At 46.6% G+C, this 17,871-nt stretch overlaps 1 protein-coding gene across 5 annotated transcripts in view; it reads right to left on the bottom strand.

The window, feature by feature from the left end:
* CCDC62 (coiled-coil domain containing 62) overlaps window positions 1-16,389 on the bottom strand; it is a 61,804-nt gene extending 45,415 nt beyond the window's left edge. Inside the window, exons 1-5 of one of the 5 annotated variants that reach the window (XM_073586045.1) lie at window positions 16,038-16,389; window positions 13,976-14,027; window positions 11,891-12,083; window positions 2,956-3,122; window positions 1,861-1,962 (exon numbers count right to left, since the gene is read on the bottom strand). In XM_073586045.1, the coding sequence (XP_073442146.1) occupies window positions 1,861-1,962; window positions 2,956-3,122; window positions 11,891-12,083; window positions 13,976-14,002 (489 nt within the window). In that variant the 5' untranslated portion in view covers window positions 14,003-14,027; window positions 16,038-16,389. Of the gene's footprint in view, window positions 1-1,860; window positions 1,963-2,955; window positions 3,123-11,890; window positions 12,084-13,867; window positions 14,028-14,128; window positions 14,370-16,037 lie in introns of those variants that run through there. The other 4 variants (XM_073586042.1, XM_073586044.1, XM_073586043.1 and 1 more) reach the window with 4 other exon arrangements.
* Window positions 16,390-17,871: the final 1,482 nt, after the last annotated feature.

Below are 17,871 nucleotides of genomic sequence, written 5' to 3'. Positions count from 1 at the left end.
CGCATAGGCGGCCTCAGTAGTAAAAAGTTGGTCACACTCATCAAACACTATGTTTGACGAGTGTGACCAACCTGTCAATCAGTTCTAAATACGCTTGCAAAATGCTAGTTTTTCCGCGGGAAAATCTCGGGAATTTAAAATGCGATTTTCCCGCGGAATGGAATTCCGGAATTCTCGCTGTAATTTCCGCGAGAGTTCCGGTACGTGTGCACTTAGCCTTAGAGTTAGGCATAATGAATGAAGAAAGACCCTGAAGAAATGCTGGAAGGTTGGGGGACAGAAAGGCAGAGGAGGGTGTCAGTCTGCCGTTGCAGAACTACTCATGGTCCGGTGTCCCCAAAGCGATGTACCAGGCTCATGAAATTGCAGGACCCCAGCAGGGGGTAACTGACGTCCGTTTTTCGTCTCCGGCTGACAGGCTGCAAAGATGGCGGCAGCCTGAGGTGAAGGGAAAAAACGCGGTTCAGGATGGACAAGAAAGGCGGAGCTAGCCGCCTGAACCAAGGGAAACCGCCCCCCCTACCCAGCCACAGCCCAAGAGAGGTGGTGGGTCTAGGAAAGGGCGGGAGCGCAGCCGGCCTATGTGAGTGAACGGGGGGCGTGGCCACGACGGGCACGAAGGCCCAAAATGAAGCCGGGGACTAAATTTGAGACGGCGGCCGCCTGTCAGCACGGGGCGGCGCGGAAGTCCCGCAATGCTGCCGCGGCCACCCACAAAGAAGACGCCGCCTGAACCGGGCTCTGAGATGAAGCCCCCGATGAATACCGGCGGGGGGGGGGGAACAAGGCCCGCCCGGGGCTTAGATGAAATGCGGCGACCGTCGGGAGGCGCGGGCAGCGTATAGAACCTGAGGCGCTGCCCTGGCGCCGCTCCATGCTCCATAAAGGTACCTTCTTTATCCAACGCTGTCTGTAATCTTTCCCGTGTCCGCGCCTCGTCCGACCGACAGGCTCTGGAGGGCGAGTGGGTGGGAGGCGGGGGCAAGGACCATCCGTTGCTGGCACGCACCTGTGCCGAGCTTGTGGTCCGCAAGGAGAGCTATGAGGATACGGGGTGGCAGTACACGCCGTACTCATAGCCTCTTTGTGGGAGTACAGTTGTGACTTCTCACACTGTATCCCTCCGGAAACCTGAAAAGGAACGACGCACATCAAGGTAGATAAGGGTCTAATGAAAGACCCGTGTCCGCCTCCTACTGACACTAAAGCTGCAACCTGGTCATCGGTTCACACGTTTGTGAAATTCTACAAGGTCCACACCTATGCTTCGGTGGACGCCAGCCTAGGTAGAAGGATCCTGCAGGCTGCGGTAGTGAGTCCGCTGGAAGTTTGTTTTTCCCACCCCAGGGACTGCTTTGGGACGTCCCATGGTCTCTGTGTCCCCCAATGAGGCGAAAGAGAAAACAGGATTTTTGGGTTGCTTACCGTAAAATTTGTTTCTCGGAGCCTTCATTGGGGGACACAGCACCCTCCCATGTTCTACAACTCCTGTTCTTATGATTGATTGTTGTTTACAGTTGAGTTGTTTGTTCTGTTTTCAATCTGTTCTGTTACTTCTCCTACTGCTTTCTCACTAACTGAGGAATTTCCTGCTGGTCGGTGGGGTGTACACTGCGGAGGAGAAGCTAACCTTTTTTTGTGCATAGTGTCAGCCTCCTAGTGGCAGCAGCATACACCCCATGGTCTCTGTGTCCCCCAATGAGGCGAAAGAGAAAAGAACTGGGTACTTGAATTTAAACATGCCACAGACATTAGCGGACGTCTTCATGCCATGTGCACTCTATTACTGACTACTGTGGTGCAGCATCATTTTTAAAATCAATATATAATAATTATTTGTTAGAAAGAATACACCATCACCTTCAGCTTCAACAAAGTGGAAAGCTCCTGTTCCCCGGCCTTTAATCGTCCCACTTGGGCAGACAGCTCCAAAACGGAATAATTTAAACTTTGATTTTTTTCCTAACAAGACAAGTCAAATAAGACCAGGCTTTTAAAAAGTAAAAATATCTTTATTACCACATTAACATGACATCAATTCACAAAACTACTTTACTGTAAAATCATTTGCATTCTACTACTGAAAATATACAAGGAAAAAAGAAACGATCAAACAAATCCCAAAGAAATATGGTAAATGCAGACACAATTTATTAAATAATTAAAGGATAAATGGAAAACACAGTTGGAGACCATGATCCAAGCCAATTTGCACATGTAAGGAAACAAAAGGGCACACACAGGTGGGCGAGGGGGGGGAAATGAATGTAAATAACATTCAATCACTGGCTACAAATGTATGCGCTCATGCATATTGCACTACCCCCAATTGGCCTATGTAAATGGCAAGACCAGGCGTCATGTTGTAAATATATCAAACATATGCTATAATGAAAGAGTTAAGTGTTTACCTGATCAGACTAAGCAGCAGCCCACCCGGTGTGTCCACCCTGACGCGCGTTTCGGCGTGATGGCCTTTCTCTTTAATTTTTTCTGAAGTTGTAATATATGGGCAAAAATGTTTTCATTGAATTTTCCCATGGTATTCTACTACTGTGCAATTAGATCTTAGAATCCCCTTGACTGTTATATTTTCTACTGATCTATAATAAATCAGCTATTGACAGCAATGGCCCCATTCTGTACACAGAAATTGCTGGGATTTTTTTTTAACATGATATACATGGAGTGCTCCACTGCACACTGCATTGCAGGGTATATTCACAGTGTTTCAAGTAAAACAGACCCAAATAATTTCCATGTATCGCCTTACAAGTGCCATGTATATGGCTTTGCCGTTTACATGAGCTTCTACTTTTCTCCCTTATGAGTACAATTTAGGACTATGTGTAACTGTGCCTCCTTGGCATTTCTACTGAATGTAACAAAAGAAAGAAACAAAAAGCAGAGTACGGTGACACAATCCAAAGTTTATTACTGAGGCTTTAAACCTACCTCCAAGTCTTGACAATGGCTGTTAGTTTCTGAAGCTTTAAGACACACTTCCTGAAGTTGCTGTTGGGTATTCTCCAGTTTTGTCTTTCGATCCTGCTGATGCGCTTCCAATAATTTGATCCTTTTGGTTATTGATCTAATTATTTCATTCCGTCTTTGAAGTTCATCTAAAGTAAGTGAACACATGTATCAGTTTACTTTTTCTCATCAAGATGACCCAAATGTTAGTGGCACAACATATGTAAGGTGCAGCGATGGAGACACTACAGTACTATATTTCATTTATAAAGAAATCTATCAGGTCACTTGACTGCTAATAAACGCTACACATGGAAATCTCTTAACTCGATAAAATGTTTAATTGGGTTTACCAAAGCTGCATTGTTTGAAAAATTAATTTTAATCTAGTATCATCACATATGATATTAACCCCTTAGTGACGGGGCCAATTTTTTAAATTCTGACCAATGTTACTTTATATGGTGATAACTCTGTAACACATCAACAAATCCCATTCATTTTGAGCAGACCTGGGCAAGGGGCGGCCACCGGGCCACATCCGGCCCGCCCACTGCCTGTGACCGGAGGGGTCCGGGACTTCTCCGGTTCCTGCTTTCCTCATGAATCATTCATGAGGAAAACAGAAAGCAGGAGTCCCGGCAGACGCGGCGGTGAGCGGAGCGGACCCCGACCTCCTGAGAGCAGCACAGAAACATTGCCTCCGAACAACAGGGAGACTTGAGGGCACTACTGTAAGGTGTAAGTGGGACTGCTGACCACCCACCTCCTCCTGGTATATATTATGCGGGCATCTGGTCACATGTTATGACCTTGTTAGGACTTTTCTGCCCGGATTGGGCTTTGTTATTCAGGCATTTCTGCCTCAATCTTTGGATACTCCATTTGTTATGCCATCTAGTGGTGTACTTATAGGAACTGCTATATTTTTGGTCACATTGCAACTTGAGGCTCATTTGTCTTTGAGGGGCTTTATTTGCACCCCATATGGGGTTAAGTTTGCGAACTATTGTGTGTTATTTATCATCTGGCCCATTTTCATGTGTTATAATTAAGGCTTAAGTGTTTATGTTCTTCTACATTAAGTCTATTTAACCAGATTTAAGGATTTATTTGTAATACAGCCTTTGAATTTATGTGAACAATACCTTGTCATGTTATAAAGTGAGATTTTGTTCACCACATGCTCTATTTAGGTTCTATTTCAACACATATTTATATATTGTATGACAGTTCTGATTTGTGTGTTTTTGCCCAGCATTTTGGAGGAGGTGAGCAATTGATCCTCATTATGGGATCTTTTTGCATTTGGAGTGTCTTTCATGGCCATATTTTGGCTTTTTAATGGTTTTTAATTTTTGTCACTTGAATATGTGTTTTTTCATATGCTAACAAAATTTGCTATCATCATTTTAGTATCTTTGGATATTATATTATTTTGATTTTTGGGGTTGATCGCGCCCTTGGTACACACATCTTTTTTTTTGTCTTCAAGAAACACTGCCTCCAGCGCACCGCCCACACACCAGACCTGCGGCGCTGACTGGTCGAGGCTGGAGGGGGGCGTGGTCTGAGAGGGCTGCGTAGATGCCGTTGGTGGCGTCTGCTTGCAGCAGTATACATCACACCACTCCTCCAACTCTGTGCTAAAACGTGCGGGCGTGGTGTGATCTATACTGCTGCAAGCAGATCAGTGACACTGTGGTGCAACGTAAGGCTAGCATCAATTACTTTAGACTGGGTCTGGGCTGGATGTTTTTGTCTGGACTGGGTGTTTACGTCAGGCCAGGGTCTGGGACTCTGGGTAGAGTGGTCAGCACCTAATAAAGCCCCTGTGAGCAGTACAGGAGTGGTACACAGATACCACTTGCTTCCTCCCCTGTCCCCTGCAGCAGCCACGGTCTTCTGAAACTTGGGCAGACTCCCATTGGAAGAATTAGGCAAGGTTAGCTGTTATAGCCCTTAAATATGTCGGCTAAAAAAAAAGAAAGATTGGCGCAGAATGCAGAGTTTTTAACAAGGAATGGACTTCTAAATATTTATTTGCTGAAGCCAAAGGTAAAGCTGTGTGCTTAGTTTGTGGAGAGCACATAGCTGTGTTTAAAGATTACAATTTTCATTGTATTGTAAATCTTTGCATTGTTTAACATACTGTTTGTTTATGAAAACATAGCATATGTATACTACATATTATATACACATATAGTATTGGGTACAACTGAGTTAATTATATTAGTCTGGCCCTCTGACACCATCCCAATTTCTAATGCGGCCCCATGGCAAAAATAATTGCCCACCCCTGATTTTGAGAATGTTATAATTTATGATAATGGTAAATTTAGATTGATATTTTTATAAATAAACACAAAACCTATCAGAAACTTGACAAAAATGTACAAAAAATTTCAATTTTCAAACTTTGAATGATTATCCCTTTAATCCAGATGCTCATACCACACAAAAATATTAATAAATAACATTTTCCACATGTCGGCTTTACATCAGCACCATTTGTAAAATGCCAATTTTTTCAAGGAAATTAACAATTTATTTTCTTGAGGGACCTATCCATGTTTGAAGTGACTTTGGGGATCCTATATAATGGAAAACCCCAAAAGTGATACCATTTTAAAAACAGCACCCCTTGACATATTGAAAACTGCTGTCAGGTAGTTCATTAACCCTTCAGGTGATTTTCAGGAATTAATGCAAAGTGGTATAGCCGGAATGAAAAAGTGTTTGTTTACCAACTTAATGTCGCTAACTTCTGAACTGACCGCTATAGCCGGGAGACTAAGGCCGCTATTTGGCCATGAACTGCTATGGCAAACATAAGGACCACACAATCATGATCTCAGGATGTCAATTAGATTAAAGCAGAAGCCCCCACAATCTATTAACCATTTATTTGATGTAGTCACTTTTGACAGCAGCAAATAATAATGGGTTAAACAGATATAGACGGTGACAACACTGATCGTTTGTGATACAGCAAGTTGTCAGCTCTAGTGTACAGTTGACAGCTGTTGGATTGTCACCTGTATGAGGATGCTATTCTCTTATATCTCAGCTCAGTAAAAAGACGCATTGGCTGTCATTAAGAGGTTAAACAAGACTAAACTAAAATTTGGCACCATGCATGAATATGAAAATACAATACCTCATGAACCACCATTGAAATAATAAATAGTGAAAGGACTAAAGAAAAATGGTACTACGCCATGTGAACAAAAATCATATAAAAGGGGGTGCTAATGACCATGGAAATGAGAAACATAGGTAGATTAGTAAAAAAAAAAAAAAAAAGGAGATTTTTGTGTACTCACCGTAAAATCTCTTTCTCTTAGCCTTTAATTGGGGGACACAGAACCGTGGGTGTTATGCTGCTGTCCACTAGGAGGCGACACTATGCATAATCTGAAAAAGATTAACTTTGGCTCCTCCTCTGCAGTATACACCCCTGGACGGCATCAGCCCTGTTGCAATAGATTAGCCCAGGCCATAATGGCCTTGGCTGCCCAAACTGAAGCAAATGCGGGAGCCAGAGAGGTACCTGCCGCTTCGAAGATTGAACGAGCCATGCGTTCTACCTGTCTGTCTGCTGCGTCCTTGAGGGTTGAGCTGTCCGGCAGTGAGAGAAGCGTTTGTGCTGCTAGCCTAGAGACTAGGGGGTCAACTTCAGGTGGATCTGTCCATTCCTTAGTGTCCTTCTGTGGGAAGGGGTACTTTGCTTCTAAGTATTTGCGATTGGTGAATTTTTTCTCAGGCTGCGAAAAATGCTTAGAAAGTATTTTTTGAAATTCCGGGTGATTAGGGAAGACCTTAGATGGTTTCTGAACACTCTCGAAGGAAATCTTGTGTTCTGGTGCTTCCGGGGTTGGATCAGAAATGTCCAGCACCCGAAGGATGGAAGAGATTATATCCTCAACTAGCGCCGTATTGCTAGGGGGACAAGGGACCAGAGTGTTCTCTGTTTCGTTATCTGAGCTAGAATCACATATGCCCTCTGAGTCTTGCGCATCGCTAAGGAGCTCCCTAGCGGGCGGACTAGGGCGGAAGTGTTCTGTGGTCTGGGATCGTTGTGGAGATCCGCATTGTCTTTCTCTATCAGGGGACGGTCTAGGTGACCTGGAGCCACTGTGTCTCTCCCTGGAGGGGGACGACCTAGTGCTATGTGAGGATGCAGATGAACGCGACCTGTGGGTCCGCTTACGTCTCAAACTATCGAAAACGGCATGTCCCTGAGACCGGATGTCCTTTTGCTGGGTAACGTTCATAGACGAGACATGACCCTGCAGAGCCTGCAGTAGTGTGGAGGTAAGGTTATCTATAGACTGTGTCATAGACTGCGACATTTGAGTCGCCCATTCCAGCGCAGTAGCGGCCGCAGAAGCGTTGGTAGGGACTTCTTGGGGTTCTCATCCAGTGTTTTGGGTACAGTCTCGGCAGTGCGGGTACGTGCTGCCGCTTGGGAGAGTGGCCTTGCAGGCTGTGCAGGCTGCATAAAAGCAGTCTTGTCTGGTCCTTTTCCTTGAGCCCGACATAGTACCTAGAGGCTGATTAGCAGAGGCCCTACAGGGGTATCTACGCAGAGGGAAAGGAATAGGGGAGCATTATAGGTTATATGAACTCACAGCTGAGTACGGAGAACCCAGCTGTGATCTTACCCCACCGGTGCACCCCCTAGGTCCAGCGCCGATAAATCCCAGTCCTGTGCTCCCCAGAGACCGCTGTGCTGCCTTCAGCTATGTCTTCAGGTGGAGGGGGAAGGGGGCGGAGAGCTGAAAATGGCGCGCGGAGCTATGTAAAAGCACGCCCTTCCTGTCTTGATCTGCCCCTTCTATGACACAGCAGAGTGTCATTTTTGTCATCCGGGGGGCGGGAATAAGGCGGCGACTTCGGCTAGGTCGAAACCGCGGCCTAAATTCGAGGTCTCATGCCCAGCAGGGCTCCAGGACGGCGCGGTTGCCCGTGGGGGGGTCGGATCTAACCGAGACCCCCTCCGGAATGAAAAATAAGGCTAGCGGTGGGGTCTGAACGCGCACTGGGCCCTGAGGAGGGACCCTTTGGGGCGCTATGCAGCTGGTGCTGCTGCGGAGACAGGGCGCAGGGAGGCCGGTCTCTGACAGTTCCCTGCCTTGCTGCACCTCCCCCGGTCCCAACAGGAGCCCGCAGCTGGACTGGGGTCCTTGGGCTTTCGAATGGTGCCTGGTACAGGCCCTACCTGCTGTGTCTCAACCTAATACCCCCAGAGGTGGATTAGGGAGGGTGCTGCCGTCACCGTCAGGGGCTTCGTCGTCGGCTCAACCTCAGCCCAGCTAAAAGAACTGAGGAGGGAGGGGGGTTCTCAACTTCGAACCAGTACCCGAGGGACTGGGGAGGGAGCTACATGGGGAATAGCCACCTCGACCTCAACCGGGTACCCCTAATAGGGGACCAAGGAGGGAGCCATGCCGGGAGTCTCGCTGGAGACCTGCTTTGCTTCATCTGTAGTCTGTTATGATTGAGTCACCGTAGGAGGCAGACAAAAAAAATAGAAGCTACGTCCAGAAAACCAGAGAAGTTGGCAACTATCAGATTGCAGACCCCTGAACCTATCAACACAACTAGCAGTAGCCGTGGGGGGTTCCTACGATGCCCTAGACCCCTCGATCACAGCCGGAGAGCTAAATAGCCTAAAGACAGAAAAGGAAATCTAAACTGCCCCAGAGCAGACCCCAAAGTAAAAGGCAGCCCCCAACATATAATGAAGGTGAAGCAAGATGAAAAAACACTCACACAGATAGAAAGATGGGCTGAGCAAACGATGGGGCCCAAGCTAACTAAACAGAACAGGAAAGGAAGGTTGCTGTCTGCAATCTGCCAAAACCCTATCAAAGACATAAGCCAACAAGCTGATATGGAAAAAGACCCTGAAGCAGCAAGGCTTCAAAAACTAAATCAGCACTCAGGTATTTTCAGAAGACAGAGCTAAAGGAATTCAGCACACCCCAGCAGGGAATGGCAAAAAATCCAGAAAAACAAAGCAAAACCAAGTCAAAGCACAAATGCAAAAAGCCGAGCAGAAAACTTAGCTTTAGAAGAGCAGGAATTCAGACTGGTCTCCAAGGATCCCACAGAGAAATCACCCGCAGGGCAGAAGGGCGTCGGCAGCCTTATATCCAGTCAGTAACTCCACTCAGCCAGTCATCATCATCAGGCTCAGGTGTTTGATAATCAGGCTCACTACCTTTCTTTACCAGAAGAGGGAGTTCCTCGGGCCTCAGTAGTGAAGGGGAAAATGAACTCACAACAGTAGTCCTTTGGAAAAAAATCCAGGAAGAGAAGAAAAAAAGAGACGGAGTAAAAAAAACTCCTAGGTGTGCCTCCTATGCGACACTAAGCAAAAACTGGAGAAGGCTGACGCCGCCCAGGGGTGTATACTGCAGAAGACGAGCCAAAGTTAATCTTTTTCAGATTATGCATAGTGTCGCCTCCTAGTGGACAGCAGCATAACACCCACGGTTCTGTGTCCCCCAATTAGGCGACAGAGTAAAATAAAGTTTATTGATCTACATTAAAATCAAATCACCATTAAGTTAGCCAAAGATTGCAGCACAATAAAACCTGATGTGTCACAAGTTAATCAGAAAATAGCAAATGCACAAGAACAAATGTAATGATTACTGGTATCAGTGCAGTATATAGTACAAGCTATAAAAAGTGACAAAATATATCTGGTGTGGTCAATGAACTAGAAGTGAATCAGTGTGGCTGTATGGTTTTCTCCCTATCAAGGACCAGTAACTGACCAAAAGTTAGAACCAGATATAAAGATGTTATTACCAGGGTATAATGCGGTGCCAGGTGCCCCTACGCACATTTCAGCATTCAAGCCTTCTTCCGGGGAAGAATACCATATAGACACTCTGATTCACTTCTAGTTCATTGACCACACCAGATATATCTTGTCACTTTTTATTGAATTTACTATATACTGCACTGATACCAGTAATTATTACATTTGTTCTTATGCATCTGCTATTTTCTGATTCATTTGTGACATCAGTTTTTAACGTGGTGCCATCTTTGGCTAATTTAATGGTGACTTATTTTTAATGTATATCAATAAACAGCTCTACCATGACAAGGAGTGTATAGAAGCTGTCACCAAAACACAGAAAAAGCGTGGCTAGAGTATTCGAGCCAGGACTAGTCCAGGGATGAGACGGCTTGCAAACTAGTCCTGCCTCATTAGCATATGTGATGCTGCAAGATTAACGTTAATATTTGGAAGTGGACGTCACAGGTTCCCTTTAATGGGAGATACATTTCGTTCCCTCAAAACACCTCCTTCTCTCCTCTGCTCTCGTACATTCCTCACCCCCAATCGCCACCAATACTTTTCTCAAACAGAATCAAGTGCCTCGTCCAGTTTCCAATTGTCTACCACAACTGAAACCTTCAGACGTAACTTGAAAATTCAAATCTTCAGGAAACCCTGCAATGAGCCGCTGCTCACCACCACCAGAGCTGCTCCACCTACCACAACCTACTGTCTCCTTACCCATTATACTATAGACTTCAAGCCCGCAAGGGAAGGACCCTCTCCTCTGTTCCAGACTGTCATTATTAGTTTGTCCACTGCAATTTATATTTGTATTTTGTACTTAAAATTTGTTTATTTTGGTGTAGATTTCCAGGCTAATTCCACAGCACACATCTAAGGCTGGTTTCACATTAGCGCTTTTGTGCGCAGCGCATCGTGCGCACTGCGCACCTATACTTAACATGACGTGCGCATGGTCTTGCGCATACTTGCGTTTTCGTGCGCATGCGTTTTTTTGTCTTTTGCGCCAGGCGCGCCAGACGCAACATGTTGCATTTTTGGTTCCGCCCTGTCTCGTCAAAAAAACGCATGCGCACGCTTGCGCATGGAATGCGCAAAAACACCACATTGGAGCCTATGGGAACGCATGCGTGCGCATGGTCTTGCGCACGGTTGCGTTTTTTTGCGCATGCGTTTTTGAGTTAAACAAGTCTAGAATGTTCTCTAGACAATGGAAAAAACGTCACACTTAAAAACGCATGCGCATAAAAAACGCCAACGCATGCAAAAAACGCATGTAAAACGCAAACAACGCTGCGTTTTTTTTACACATCAGCGTGCGCATGACGTTAAAAAAACGCGCGTTTGTTTTGCGTTTTTCTTTGCGTTTTTTATGCGCCCGATGCGCTGCGCAAAAAAACGCTAATGTGAAACTAGCCTAAGGGTACCGTTACACTTAGCGATGCACCAGCGATCCCGACAACGATATGGATCGCTGGTGCATCGCTAAGTGGTCGCTAGTGAGCTGCCACACAGGCAGATCTCACCAGCGACATCGCTGGGGTCGGGGGTTGCTACTTACCAGTCAGACGCGGCGATCCTGACGTCCTCCCGCCCGCGTCCACGCGTCGCTCGTCGGCGCCACAGGAAGCCCAGCAGGAAGCGCCCAGTGAGGAATGGTCCAGGAGCTTCTCGCGCGATCAGCGATAACCAGCGGGGGAGCCGGTCGGAGGTAAGTATCACATGTAGCGATATCGCTAGCAATATCACTGCTACGTCACAAAATCAGTGACTTTACAGCGATATTGCTAGCGATATCGCTATGTGTAACAGGGGCTTAACACTGTGCGTTAACCTAGCCTATATCAAACTGTTATAAGGCGACATGCTATCAGACAAATACATCAGCTTTTCTAGATGAATTTCCAGTTGGACACACTCATCAAATTAGCTTAGCTCCCTTCATATGCATAATACACATGTAATAATACTTTTCTTATTGTCTATGGAAGAGAACATTTCCTTGCATTTTACTAATCCTGAAGTGCAGTTTTTCAAAAATTGTGGTGCATAAACAACACATGGGTATAAAATACATGGAAACTATACTTTCTAGCCTGGCACACTTCTGTTCCAGTCTAAGAACACGCTGTCGGTCATTCTCCCAGGAGAGCAGCTGCCTCTGATGCACCAACACCATATCATTCAGCTCCTTGTCTCTATCTTTAAGCTCGGCGATCAATAATTGGAGTTCTGCCCTTTGCTTCTGGATGGTAGAATTTTCAAGATCTGTACAAACAAACTTGAGAGAGGGGATGAGAGAAAAAAAATATCATATGAGAAATCAAACTCATATACAGTGTATATTGTAGAAGTGTATACAGTCTGACTATAGAATGTTGCTTAATAAAGCACCTTTCTGTCCTCTAGTCACTGTTGCATACAGCCCATGGAAAAGGGGGAAGATTCTGAATAATACCATTTTCTTCAAACCTTTTGAAAAGTCTGGCAATTGTAGACAAATGTAGTATTAATATTCCCTATGCTTGTAGCACCTGTATACGGAAATGTAAAAAATTTGTGCTGGTTCCCCTCACACTGCTAAAAAGGCTCCGATTATTCTAAGCATGAATTCAACAAGCCCTCCAAAGTTGTCCTGTGATAAGGATTAGAAAGAAATTCTTTAACCTATATATAGTTACATCATACGCCGGCTCGGCTTACAAGCCCACATCTTCCCATCGTTCTCAGCAGATGATGGCTATGATAATCAGCCATCATCTGCATCTAACAGCCACGGGTGGAACCTGGGTCGCGATCATGAGGTACCGATGGGTTGCCATGATGGCCGGGTTCTGCTGAAGACCATTGTGCCTATCATGACAGTTCTCCTGTGAAAGCTAACCCGTGGCTGGCATTCATAGCAGATCAAGATCTCATTATACACTGCAGTACTGTAGCACAGGAGATTGGATGTCCGCAAGTTCATGTGCCTTAAGGGGACTAACAAATACAGTAGAAAGCAAAAAGTAACATTTTTAAAAACATGAGGGAAAAACAAAAATACTACATATATTTGGTACTACTACATTGGTAAACGTCCAATCTATAAAATATTAAACTGATGTGACTGATAAACGATGTAACCAGAAAAAAAAAGGCTTAATGCTGGAATTGCGTTTTTTCGGATGCCGCAACACTGCAAAAAAAGGCAATAAGAGGAAATCAAAACCATTGTGTCTACCCCAAAATGGTATCAGTAAAAACGTCGTCTCAGGGCACAAAAAATAAGGTCTCACAGGGCCCCATTGACCAAAAGTGTAAAACGTTACAGGTCTCGGAAATGACAAGTGAAATTTTTATTTTTTTAATTTATTTTTACAAATTTCTGAAATTTTTTCAGCTACTCTCCAGCTGCCATGGTAGCCCATTACTTCCCCATGATCGAGTCATGGGGGGCCAAGGAGTGCTACTTCATGCATGCAGAGGCAATGGTGACATCGAGAGATCAGCGAGTAGCATTGTTGCTCGGGTGTCCTCCGAGTGTTTTGGCGTGCTCAGAGATTTAGTTTTCGTTGTCTAATCTGCATGATTTGCGACTTGTAGACAGGCTGATTACATGTGGGAATTCCCTAACAAACAGGCAATCCTCACATGTATTCAGCCTGTCCAGCAGTCACAAATCATTCAGCTGAGACGATGAAAACTAAATCTCCGAGCACGCCAAAACACTCGGAGGACACCCGAGCATTCTCAGGGAGACCAGAGCAACGAGTATTCTCGCTCATCACTAGTGGCATCGTTGCCTGGAGTCGTCAGAGAGGGCTGCATACCCAGAGATCAATAGTACAATGTCACCAGGATGTTACTGCACATGGACTGCAACGAGGGGGTTGTGAACTCTCGGGCACGGGAGGCAGGTCACACTGAAGAAAAAGTGACCTGTCAGCCAGAGAACGGAGAGTAGGGAGAGAGGAAGAAGAGCTGCAAGTGCAATGTCCCGCCCTGTTGCACTTGCAGCTTATTTGCATATAATTTAAACACAATTTCTCTAAAAGTCAAAATTCTACAAGAGTGAGGAATTACTCAGCATGTTGGCGCCTGTACACACGCGCCATTAGTGAGGGGTATAGTTCTGATAACGGGGACCCTCACGGCTTCATCCTGGTTCCTGCACACATGAGCCTTCTGTACCTGAGGAGGGGGATGTGCGGCGTTCATGAGGTCTGGTCATCACAAGGGCACCCTGACAAGAGACAACAGACAATAAGCTTCTGCACTGGACTCCACAAATGTCCCATCCTCACCCCTCTATGCACAGTACTATGGCGCCCTGCGGGAACACACCCGTCCTCAGTCAGTGCTGCTGCAATGAGCGCAGCCTGGGACTATACACTGTCTGATAAAGCACGGGCGGCCCCCGGGCCATGATAGCCCCCACATTACACCGACCTACGAACTTTACCGACCCGATTCCCGAGCCAACGTGAAATAACGTCCAACTAAGTCTCGCGAGATACGAGGGGGCTAGCTAGAGAGAATGGCTCCCTCTGCTGGCCAGAACGGGGATAGGCATGCTGGTAAGAAGAGCACTATGTGGCGAGATTCCATCTACTGCACTATGTGACCTGTCCACACGGAGGCCACCCGCGATTTCTCACGTCACCTCTAGTGCACACTGTACTCCAAAAATTGTGCGTGGCTAAAAAACAAAATAAAAAAATCGTTCCAGACTACCCAAATCATTATTGCATTACATGTAGCCGCGTTTTGTCTGGTTTTGGACTTTGCACTTTTCTTACATTCTATGTTATCTGCGCTCATGGGTTGTTTTATGGCCATTGTGGGCAGAGCCCACGATATCTGTACGTTTTTGGTTGATTCAATTGCGACTTTTTAAAAAGTTGTTAAAATTTGTTGTAGTGATTTTATGGTCGGCAGACATTTTGGTCCAAGATTTCCCCATGTTGCAAAATGTTTTCCATGCCGGCCATGATGAGGGGGCAGGGAGGCGTTCACTGTGCCCGATTCATTAAGAAGCGCAAGCGACGAGGTGCGTAGGGGCGCGCGCCAGAAATCTTACTCCACCTTGAGGTACTGGAGTCAACTTTTTGGTGTAAGGAACGCCAGGGCTTATCATGTATTAGGTCAGGGCTGGGGAACCTTTTCTATGCCGAGGGCCATTTGGAATTTTATAATAGCGTTCGGGGGCCGCATAAAATTATTAATAATGATGAGCGAGTATACTCGTTGCTCGGGTTTTTCGAGTATGCTCGGGTGGTCTCTGAGTATTTTGGCGTGCTCGGAGATTTAGTTTCTGTCGACGCATTTGCATGATTTACGGCTGCTGGACAGGCTGAATACATGTGGGGATTCCCTAACAAACAGGCATTCTTCACATGTATTCAGGCTGTCCAGCAGCCATAAATCATGCAGCTGAGACAACGAAAACTACATCTCCGAGGTCATCAATAGGCAGGTAAATGTTCCCAATAGGCAGGCAAATGTCACTATTAGGCAGCACAGTTCCCCATTAGGCAGCACAGTTCCCCAATAGGCAGCATAGGTCCCCCCAATAGGCAGGTAACTGTCCCCAATAGACAGGAAAATGTCACCATTAGGCAGCACAGGTGCCCAATAGGCAGTATAGGTCCCCAATAGGCAGCACAGGTCCCCCAATAGGCAGCATAGGTCCCCCAATAGGCAGCACAGGTCCCCCAATAGGCAGGTAACTGTCCCCAATAGGCAGCATAGGTCCCCAATAGGCAGGGAAATGTCACCATTAGGCAGCACAGGTCCCCAATAGGCAATATAGGTCCCCAATAGGCAGCACAGGTCCCCAATAGGCAGGAAAATGTCCCCAATAGGCATTACAGGTCCCCATTAGGCAGCATAGGTCCCCAAAAGGCAGGCAAATGTCACCATTAGGCAGCACAGGTCCCCATTAGACAGTATAGGTCCCCAATAGGCAGCATAGGTCCACAGGTCCCCAATAGGCCGGTAACTATCCCCAATAGGCAGGAAAATGTCCCCATTAGGCAGCAGAGGTCCCCATTAGGCAGCACAGGCCCCCAATAGGCAGGCAAATGTCCCCATTAGGCAGCACAGGTCCCCAATAGGCAGCACATGTCCCCATTAGGCAGCATAGGTTCCCAATAGGCAGGCAAATGTCCCCATTAAGCAGCACAGGTCCCCAATAGGCAGGCAAATGTCCCCATTAGGCAGCACAGGTCCCCATTAGGCAGCACATACTGACCTGGTGTTGAACACAGTGACTCCTGGATGGTCCCCAGGACCCGCACCGCACACACAGCAGCACACGGTCACCACCGCACCGGTGACCGGGGTGATGAAGATGGCAGGCTGGGGTGATGAAGAAGGCAGGCCGGGGAGGCAGACCGCAGACTAGACCAGCACAGCTCACACTCCGGCGCGCGGTTACTCGTCCTCTTCATTAGTATCAGTGCGCGGGGGGCGCTGGGGTTCAGCGGGGTGTGCTCAGTCCCCTTCAGTTCGTGCACGTATCAGTACACGGTATCCAGCGGGCAGGGCTAGGAAGCAGAGCAAGAGTGATCCTCTGCTCCTCTGCCTCCTGCAGCAAGGTACCCAATCGCGGCTCTGGAGCGGCTGCGGGCCTGAACAAATGATATGGCGGGCCGGACGTTCCCCACCCCTGTATTAGGTGAAAACCTCAAAAAGAGGAAAAAATCCTCCAAAAAATTCAGATACAAACCAGACAGGACTAAATGCATCTGCACTAATACAGGGCGCAGTGGACCCAAGTAAAATGGCAGCTGCACAGGTGCATAAATACCAAATGAAACAGCCAGCCTACAATCAGGGATTGGCCGTGTGGTACACCAGTGCAGAAGAAATAATCCGCATGTGGCAGTGTTCACACAGAGGGAATGCAGGGCTTCTGGTTCACAACCTCTTAGTAACACCATATAGGGGGGCTGCCTAGTGCCAACTAGAATGCATCCCGTGTGAACAGAGGCCACAAGTTTGCAGAACCATTTGGGCCCAACTGCACCCTGAAAGAAATATAAAAAGTTCACAAAAACATATCAATATATGTAAGGTATTGGTTGATATTAAGGCCTTAAAAGGGAAGATGGCAAACTGCGTCAAAGCTCCTTACAGTTGCCAGTCATGTTAGAGTAGGACTGGCAAGTGTAAGGAACTTTGACGCAGTTTGCCAGCTTCCGTATTAAGGCCTTAATATCAACCAATACCTTACATACGTCATGGTTAGGACACGGTTAATGTCCTGTTCTCACAGGGTTAACTTTTGCCGGCCTCTCTTTGGATCTGAGAGGGGTATTTATACTCACTCCAGACTAGCATTCTCTGTCAGCTATACTGTTATTCTGGCTGTGTGTCTGACCGACCCCCCTGGTGTGCGTGTACTGCATTGCTTGTTTGATTCCCGTGTATGACCCGGTCTGTCCCCTCACTCTGAACTCCGTCTCACGTTTTAGGTACTATTGTCTTCTCTGGTTCTGACCTCCTGTCTTGGCTATTGTTACTCCGCTACCGTTTGCCCCTATTGTACCGTCTATTGCCCGTTCTGGTTTTCTGATCTATTGCTACGTCCTGACTATCCGCTCTGTCTAACCCTTTGGTACTGTCCTGCTATCTCGTGCATTGACCCCGGCTTGATCTGGTTTCTGCCCCTGTCTATGCCACTTGGTAACTTGTCCGGTAGTTACCTTTCTAGGAGTTTCCCAGCAGCTCCTAGCTCTGTGGAGCTTAGGCCATGCCCCAGCAGACACATGCTTCAGGTCCTGATAGTTTGAAGCACGCACACGCATTGTCACCGCTGCTGCCCTGATCCACAGGTATCTTTGAGCACGGTTTTTGTACTCAGGACATGCGCACTGGCTCAGTGAGCGAGTGTAGTGCGGTGTTCCTGACGTTATAGCTGACCGTTTGTTCTTTTTTTTTTTTTTCTCTGCAGGGGGAAAAAAAAAAAAGTGTGTTATTCTCATGGATCCCATACAAGCTTTGGCTGATCAGGTCAAGCACCTGACCCAAATGTTCCATAAACCCAATGTGGAACAGCGCACGGTGGCCCATACCCAGCAGCA

The sequence above is a fragment of the Dendrobates tinctorius genome, unplaced genomic scaffold (assembly GCF_039654945.1).
Source record: "Dendrobates tinctorius isolate UK_male_01 unplaced genomic scaffold, ASM3965494v1 ptg000090l, whole genome shotgun sequence".
In the NCBI taxonomy this organism is placed as follows: Eukaryota; Metazoa; Chordata; class Amphibia; order Anura; family Dendrobatidae; genus Dendrobates; species Dendrobates tinctorius.
Note: the sequence above shows the minus strand (reverse complement) of the source record. Positions and strands in the feature narration are given on the sequence as shown.